The sequence below is a fragment of the Phaseolus vulgaris genome, chromosome 3, assembly GCF_051622355.1.
Source record: "Phaseolus vulgaris cultivar YP4 chromosome 3, ASM5162235v1, whole genome shotgun sequence".
Classification (NCBI taxonomy): domain Eukaryota; kingdom Viridiplantae; phylum Streptophyta; class Magnoliopsida; order Fabales; family Fabaceae; genus Phaseolus; species Phaseolus vulgaris.
In genome coordinates this window covers 15,753,081-15,762,561 of record NC_143500.1, presented here as the reverse complement: position 1 = coordinate 15,762,561, position 9,481 = coordinate 15,753,081, and the positions used below count along the sequence as shown (strand labels likewise).

The window sequence follows — 9,481 nt, the reverse complement described above, 5'->3', positions numbered from 1 at the left end:
TCTAAATTTGATAGCAAAAACATTTGTTGCTAATTAGATACCAATTAAGAAACCATTTAACAATAATAAAAACTAATTTAGAATTTTTTTTTTAATTTCTATAATGATCTCTAATTTAGTTATTATAACAACTAATTATTTTTTATCACTAAAATATCAAAATCAATAAATAATTTCAAATCATTTTAAAGTATTAGGGTTGTGCTACTCAAGCCGACCACTTCCACAAGGCTGATTTTGAAAGTGTGTCATGATGCATCCCATCATATTTACACTTGTGGTGATGAGGTATAAATACTTATAGTATGATTCACTAATTCGAGTTGAGTTGGTGTTATCCACAATAGAAACTTGAAATCGACTAATTTTATGTGGTCAATAAAAAATTTGTGAAATTTATTCTAGAAACTTGTGAGATTCTTCGTGTGACTTAGTTTAACAAAAAAAAAATAATAGTATACATTTCTTTTCAAATGTTATTTCTAGCTCACACATTAGTATTTTATTAACTTTATTCATTCTGTTATTTATAAATGCATGTAAGAATATAACTAATGAAAATTCATTGTTATTTATAAATGCATGTAAGAATATAACTAATGAAAATGTTGGAGTGGTAACCAACTAAAATATTGACATTTTATATACTATATATATGTGGGTGGTAACCAACTAAAATATTGACATTTTATATAATATACACGTGGGTGGGTGTAAATCTCAATTTTATAATGTATGAAAGTCATTTAAATTTAAAGTTTATAATAATAAGAATTTGTTGGATTTATTTAATAGAGGACCGCTGTTGGTAGCTAAGTCTCTTTAGTGAAAGTTTTCTGGAAACATGTTCGTAGTGTATATTTGTGATTCATAAACTTTATACATGAAGAAATGGCATGAGTGTTTGTCCCTCTTTCTTTCTCTGGCTTTCTGAATGCAGAGAAACAGTGGGCTATATCTTTCTACCAACAGAAACAAACAGAAATGTATAATAAATAATGTTGTTTCCTATATTTGTTAATCCTAATTGGTACAAAAGCATGGGCTGCCGAGTTGACGGGAATTGGACTCACCAACTTTCGGTCATCACTCACATGCACGGTTACTTTCTGTAGTGCCAGTGGCAGGTTGTGTCTCATCTTTTCGCTAATTACTTAAATTAGCTTTCATAATCACGAGCAAGCCATTAATTGGCTCCATGGATGTTAAAATTTATTCAAACAGTTATGTAGAAAGGAACACGAAGCTGCATCACTCAACTCCCTTGTCTCTTTTCCTTTATCTGATGTCACTTCAACAAATCCAACATCTCATTAGTGCCTCGTACGTGATTTTGGTTAACCTATAATCATTAAAAAACTTCATTAATGACATGGATTCTCGTTGCTGATCAAAAAAAAATTAATGACATGGATTCTGTTCTTGAAAACTATATATCTATGTTTGTATGGGTCAACACGAAACTCAGAGTAAAAGCTCTAGATCCACACCCAATGGGGATAAGATTATCAAGAGGATTTTATTCTGTTGGTCAGTCAAATAGTTGAACAAACAGTTGATTGTGTTTTCAAGCGTGAACAGCTTGTGAAAACGAAGATAACTTTAAAAATGATTATTCGTATACGCAATATAAGAAGTTGGTACGGTGTAGTTATAGTGATTAGATCACGAAATCATATACATATTTTGAATTTGGTATCCACGAATCTGCAGCAGATATAGGTTGAATAATAATTTTAAAGTTTATCCCAGCTGAAGTTGCAATCATAATTCCTTCCACAGATTCCAATGAGATTAGATAACTTCAAAACTTCCATGAATGACAATATTCCCTTCATACATACCACTGTGATTCTGCATGGCTCTAATGCCCATAAGTATGTTTTTGTGTATTTAATTTGGTGGAAAAGAAGGGCACATACACCACACGTGCAAGCAGGATCTATGGTACTGTCTCATATTCTGAATTCTATGAATTTGTTCTTGCTTTTCGTATGATAATGCATACCAATTTGTGACCTCCAATGACTTGTATAGCTGTAGTCGTGAAAGCGAATAATTAGGAACAAATATCTTGTGATGTTCAAAAGGAATTTTCATTTAGTGCAGATCTTGAGTTCTGAAATTCCCTTTCAAATTCTCCATATTGTAACTTGTGAAGATTTCGCAGTCTGCGTCACTTTTTTTATTCATTTATATGTATTCAAACTTATACTATTATCTTATCGTGACCAAGAGCCTTCAAATTATTAATGATAATCGCAATTGCTGTCATATCAATGGCCTTTATTAAGTTTTCAACTCAAGATGAATATTCCTTGTCTGATGTGATGCTTTAATGTAGCGTAAGTAATCGCACGTAATCGTAATGAAGAAAGAGAGGTTTTGATGAACCCTAATTGTAGAGAAAAATAAATATAAAAGAAATTTTTATTCACTTGTATATTAGAGAGAGTAAAATACATGGTGTATATATAAGAAAAAGATTAAGACCTAGCTGAAACAGAAAAAGGAAAGTTGGGTCAAACAAACAAAGCCCAATAATTTAAAATAGAAAATTAAATATATTAACACCCCTCAAGCTGGGGAGTAGATATTTGTCAGACCCAGCTTGGATTTGAGAGTAGAGAATTGTGCGGAAGCAAGGGGTTTGGTGAATATGTCAGCAACTTGCATTGCAGAAGTAATGGGTAGTAGTTTGAGGAGACCAGAGTTAAGTTTTTCACGAACTAGGTGGCAATCAATTTCGATATGCTTGGTTCGTTCATGAAAAACTTGATTGGAAGCTATTTGAAGGGCAGATTTGTTGTCACAGTACAAGGTTGCAGGCTTGGAGAGAGGAAGATGTAAATCCTGAAGGAGGTAAGACAACCATTGTAACTCACATGTGGTGGTGGCAAGGGCTCTATACTCGGCTTCAGAGGAGCTGCGGGAGGGAGATAGTTGACTGCTTCTTTGATTTCCATGATATTAGGGAGTCTCCTAAGTAGATGGAATATCCAGTGACAGATTTGCGTGTGGTAGGACATGTTGCCCAGTCAGAGTCACTAAAACCACAAAGGTGAAGTGAACTAGTGTGAGAAAAATATAGTCCTTCACCAGGGGTGCCCTTGAGGTAACGCAAAAGACGTGAGATAGCTTGCTGATGATGAGTTGTGGGTGCAGATATGAATTGGCTTAAATTGTGGACAGCGAAGGCGATGTCTGGTCGCGTGTTGGTTAAGTAAATTAGACGTCCAAGGAGTCTTCTGTATTGAGAAGTGGCATCAGCATCGAGAGGTGAGCCTTGGTCGGGAGAGAGACGGGAGGTGTGAGTCATAGGAGTGGCCACAGGTGCAGAGTCAAGCATGCCAGTTTCTTGAAGGAGATCAAGAGTATACTTGCGTTGACTTAAATGAAGACCAGTATATCTTGAAGTGATGGTGAAGGGATGCAGTAATTGTATTGATTTCCTCCTTGTCATCACCAGTTAAGAGCAAGTCATCAACATAAACAAGAATAACAGTGAGTTTATCATTATTATATTTAAGAAAAAGAGAGTGATCAGCAACAGAAATAGAGTAATTATTTGATAAAAGAAAAGTAGAAAGTTTGGCGTACCATTGGCGACCAGCTTGACGAAGGCCATACAAAGACCGTTGAAGCTTGCAAACATGCTGGGGAGAAGGAAGAGAGAGGCCAGGTGGGGGGTCATGTATATCTCTTCATGGAGATCACCATTATTGACATCAAGTTGTTTTAAAATCCAATTTTTGGTAGTGGCAATAGCAAGCAGAAGGCGGAGGGTAGTGAGTTTAGCAACAGGTGCAAAAGTGTCTAAGAAATCAAGTCCTTCAAGTTGGGTAAACCCTTTGGCAACAACTCTAGCTTTGTGGCGCTCAACAGTGCCATCAGAATGGTATTTGATTTTATATACCCATTTACAACCAATAGTTTTCTTTCCTGGAGGGAGAGGGGTAAGTTGCCAAGTATTGTTAGCAGCAAGAGCTTGAAGCTCATCTTGCATGGCAGATTGCCAAGAAGCATGTTTGGAGGCTTCGTTATATGTCCGAGGTTCAGGATGAGAATTGATAGAGGAAATAACATTTCTAAAATTGGAAGATAAGGAATTGTAAGACAAGTAATTATGAATAGGATATCTACTACTTACAGTGTTGGTTGCAGTGTGGAAATCTGCAAGATAGGCAGGTTGTCGGTGAGGACGAGCTGATCTTCTTGGAAATTGGGGTGAGATGCTTCCTGGAGATGCAGGCGGTGATAATTCTGATGGAGGTGGAATGTTGGATGCAGGAGCATAGGCACTATTTGTTGGAAGATCATAGGATAATGAGGCTGGTGGATGAATAGTATTGGGTGCAGGAGTAGAGGCACATGGCTTGACAGGAGGTGCAGTATCAGAAAAAAAATCAAAAGCAGAATTATATGCATTAGAAATAGGGAGAGATAAAGTGTTAGGGTCCTTAGGCAAACCACTGTCCAATTTATATGGAAAGTGGTTTTCATGAAAGATTACATGTCTTGATATCTCTATGCTATGAAACTTTAAATTTAAGATAATATAACCTTTTGTATTTTGCGGGAAGCCAAGAAAAATACCTTTGATAGATCTATCATCTAATTTTTTCCTATGTGCAGTAATGGTACTAGCATAACAGAGACAACCAAACACTTTTAGAAAGGAAATGTCATATGGTTTTCCAAACAACTTTTCATGAGGAGTGATGTTATCAAGTAATGGAGTAGGAATAGCATTTATTAAGAAAACAACATGATTTACAGCAAATTCCCAAAAAATAGGAGGAAGATTTGCTTGAAAAAGTAAAACCCGGGTTACATTTAGTATGTGTTGATGTTTACGTTCTACAATGCCATTTTGTTGTGGTGTTTCAACACAAGATTTTTGATGTATAATTTCCTTTGAAGCATAAAAATTTGACATAGCAAACTCAACACCATTGTCAGTACGAATCGTTTTGATATTAGTTTTGAAATGATTTTGAACGAAAACAGTGAAGTTAATGATGTGCTGACGCACTTCAGATTTGTTATGCAGTAGAATAACCCAAGTATAACGCGAGTAATCATCAACAATAGTCAAGAAATAACGAAAACCTTGCATAGAAATTATGGAACATGGTCCCCAAATATCAAAGTGTACAAGATCAAAAATAGCAGAGGTAATAGTATTACTTAAAGTGAAAGGAAGTTTTCTCTGTTTTGCACGACTACAAGTGTCACATACATGATGAGTATCAACAGTAATAAAAGAGTATTGTTTGCTTAAGACATGTAATCTTTCATGTGAAGGGTGTCCTAGTCTATAATGCCATAGTGTTTTGTCTGTGATATTACAATTAATAAAAGGAGCAAAACAATGCGGTTTAGATTGACTAGAAGCAGGCAAGGTAGTGACAAGGTACAAGCCAGCGGTGGCTTTAACTGTACCAATCCTCTCTTGAGTGAGATTGTCTTGTATAATGCAGTGGGTTGAAGTGAAAGTTAAATTGCATTTAAGTTGGTGTGTGAGTTTAGAAACAGATATTAAGTTTAATTGAAAATGAGGCACGTATAACACATCAGACAAATAAAACTGATCAGAAAAACGTACTAAACCAGAATATGTGGCATAAACAGTTTGGACATTTGGAAGACTAATTAAGACAGGTTTAATTTTAGTATAAGTAGTAAAAACGTTCAAATTGTGACAAACATGATCAGTGGCACCAGAATCAATAATCCAATATTCTTTTATAGAAGATAGTGAAGAGAGAAACTTACCTGTTGAAGAATGTTCAGTATTGGGGATTTCATCCGTAGAGATGTTGCCGACTTGATTAATTTGAGTGTGAGAGGTAGGATCCTCAAGGTTTTGCTGACGCAAAATGTTGGTAAGGAATTGGCACTGTTGTGATGTAAGTTGAATCCCCATTACATCTGTTCTTTAGGAAAAAGCTCAGAAAAAGTGTCAGTAGTAATCATATTATTGGCTTGGGATGTCCAATTGGTGAATTTGTAGCCAGGAGGGAACCCATGCTTTTTATAACAGGTGTCAACAGTGTGGCCAAGACGATTACAAAAAGTGCAGACTTTTCTAGTAAAAGAAAACTTTGAGGTTTTAATATTACCAGAAGGAAAACCCACTTTGTGAAAACAAACAGTCTCAGTATGACCATATTTACCACAAAAATTGCATGTAATAGTGTGACTACTATGAAGACTAGGGTTTTCATTAAACATTGCCTAAAAGATTTTTAAAACCAATCAAGATTTTGAAAGAGAACAGAAAAAAAAAAAAATAACCAAGAACAACAAAGAGGGAAATAAAAATCAGAGAGAAGCGCAGCAGAACTCTGATACCATATTACAGTAAATGAAGATGAATGATGTGATGCTTTAATGTAGCGTAAGTAATCGCACGTAATCGTAATGAAGAAAGAGAGGTTTTGATGAACCCTAATTGTAGAGAAAAATAAATATAAAAGAAATTTTTATTCACTTGTATATTAGAGAGAGTAAAATACATGGTGTATATATAAGAAAAAGATTAAGACCTAGCTGAAACAGAAAAAGGAAAGTTGGGTCAAACAAACAAAGCCCAATAATTTAAAATAGAAAATTAAATATATTAACCTGCGTACTTTTTTTATTCATTTATATAAACTTATACTATTATCTTATCGTGACCAAGAGCCTTCAAATTATTAATGATAATCGCAATTGCTGTCATATCAATGGCCTTTATTAAGTTTTCAACTCAATTTTCTATGTATTACCTTCGATTTCATGGGGGAATATAATGGCAAATCACTAACAAAAAAGTAAAGATTTTTCCTTTCGATTAAACCGAAAGTTGATGTTACAGGCTTATGCCTTGTAATTTATAATTATGATTAGGACGTGAGAACAAAGAATAAGGAAAAGAGTATTTAATTAATTTCTTTAAATAGACATATCTTTCTCTATCAATAGGCTTCTTAATTGATCTTGAAACTGGTTCTTAAATTTAAGTATCCGTGAGTAAATTCGTACTTTTTTTCGATTAATTTATAAAGTTTAGGATATTTTCCTCATAAAAACCTAAATTAAAATTTCATTTCAAATATACTTTAAAATTAATCTATTTCTATAAATGTTCTCTTGTACCAAATTAGGAATAATAACAATAAAGAAGAATTTTTAAATATTTATTTGTTTTAATCAATAATACTTTTGAAAATGAAATCTATCTTTGAACTAATAATCAAAACTTTAGTTCTAGATTCCGTGATCCAATTGTAGTTTAACTTGATTTAATAAATAAAATACAATATTATTAAATATAATATAATATTGTAATTTTGTAATACTCAAAGTAAAAATATGAGTGTAGTTGACTCATCACCTTCAAAACAAATATAAAATACATCATAATTAATAGGTTACTTAATAATATAATTAAATTCATATCAATCTGTAAATATTATTGTTCTGGTTAAATATAATAATTTTAAATAAGTGAATTTAAGTGCTTTTTACAATTCATGATGTGTGATAAAATATTAAATATTGTTTTATTTTTTTTGACCTATATGTCATATGTTTTTATTCATAAGCTCAATTAGTTTTTTATTTTTCTGCACTCTATGTATATAAGGTAACTTTACTCTTTCTTTTTTATTTTTTTAATAAGAGTTTTCAGCTTTCTTTTCAACCTTTCCTCTTCTTTCTTCTCTCTGTTCTTATCTGTTCATTGCTTCCTACAGAATCACCAAAGCTTGTATTGCCACTGATATCTTGTATTATGGTATCAGAGCTCTTCATTGCGCGCACTCTGATCCCTCCTTCATTCTTGATATTTTGTTATTCCGCAAATCCTTTGATCTTTTTCTTCTTCTTCTGACTAACATTTTTTTCTTTTGCAGTTTTGAAGGTTTGGTTTCAATGGCTATGGAAAAACCCAATCAAAACGAAAACCCTAACCAGAATAAAAATCCCGCTCAAAGTGACAATCTCGCTAAAAACTTCTTGTACTTGCACCCAAGTGAAAAAACCCTACGACTCCTCTCATATCTCCTATTCTTGATTCAACAAATTATCACTCTTAGAGCCGCTCAGTTATCACTGCGTTAAGTGCAAAGAAAAAGTTAGAATTTATCAAAGGTGTGATACCTCAACCCTCTGAATCAGATCCCACCTTCGCATCTTGGATACGCTGCAATAACATGGTGGCGTCTTGGCTCGTGCATTCGGTTTCTGTCCCCATACGTAAAAGAATCATATGGATGGAAAAGGCTCTGGATGTCTGGAATGATCTTAAAGCTCGCTTCTCACAAGGTGACCTGTCTCGCATTTCTGACCTTCAAATGGAGGCATCTTCCATTAATCAAGGTGATCTTTCTGTTTCTGACTATTTCACCAAACTTAGGGTCATCTGGGATGAGTTAGATAATTTTATACCTGATAATGTTTGCACCTGTAATGGTTCTTCTGTTATTGCCCAAAGAAAAAGAGAGGATCAGGCTATGCAATTTTTGCGTGACCTCAATGATCAGTACAATAACATAAAGGCCCATGTCCTTCTCATGGAGCATGTTCTTGCCAACTAAGATTTTTTCTTTAGTTTTTCAACAAGAACGCCAATTTAACAGTAGTGTTTTAGTTGCTCATGTCAAGAACAATAATTTTGTTATTCGTACCAATGTCAATTTTGTTACCTGTTCTTTTTGTGGTAAGCTGGGTCACAATGAAACTGTATGTTTCAAGAAAAATGGCTATCCTAACCAAGATGGAAAAGGGTCAAGATCTAGCGACAATAATAAAATGGTTTGTACTTACTTTAACAAGAATGGGCACATTGTGGATGTCTGCTATAAGAAGCATGGATATCCCCGGGTATAGATTTCAAAATAGTAATTTTTCTCATGCCAATATTGTTGCTCAAGAAGACACTGCCGGTGGCCAAGATCAGAATAAAAATGTTGGAAGTAGTGACTTTCGTATTACCCAAAGTCAATTCCAAATCGTTTCATATTTTTTGAAGAATGTAAGTGTCTCAAACAGTCAAGCACAAGTGAACCAGGTTGGTTTCGTTTCTGCTGATCCTCAGGATCAGAATTCTGCTGTAATAGGTAATCTTAATAGATTTCAAAATGTTATCTTAAATAAGCATGCTTGGATTTTAGATTCTGGTGCAACAATTCATGTTTGTTTTGATATATCTAATTTTACATCATATAATCCTATTAAACCCATTAATATTAAACTTCCCAATGGAAATTCTGTCATTGCCTCCTATTCTGGTACAATTTTTTCAAGAATAAATTTGTTCTGGAAAATGTCTTATATGTGCCAAATTTTCTTTTAATTTGATTTCTATATCTCAATTGACTACATCACTTAAATGTGAGCTTATTTTCTCTTCTGCTGAGTGTTTAATACAAAATTCCATAACCAAAGACAAGATTGGTACAATTGATATTGTGGTTGGTTTATATGTCTTCAA

The 9,481-nt window shown here is 33.8% G+C and overlaps 1 protein-coding gene across 1 annotated transcript; it reads left to right on the top strand.

Moving 5' to 3' along the window:
* Positions 1-8,201: 8,201 nt before the first annotated feature.
* Positions 8,202-8,585, top strand: LOC150028716 (uncharacterized). The gene has a single exon (XM_090300068.1). It carries the CDS (start codon positions 8,202-8,204, stop codon positions 8,583-8,585), a length of 384 nt encoding a protein of 127 aa, XP_090156194.1.
* The last annotated feature ends 896 nt before the right edge of the window (positions 8,586-9,481 follow it).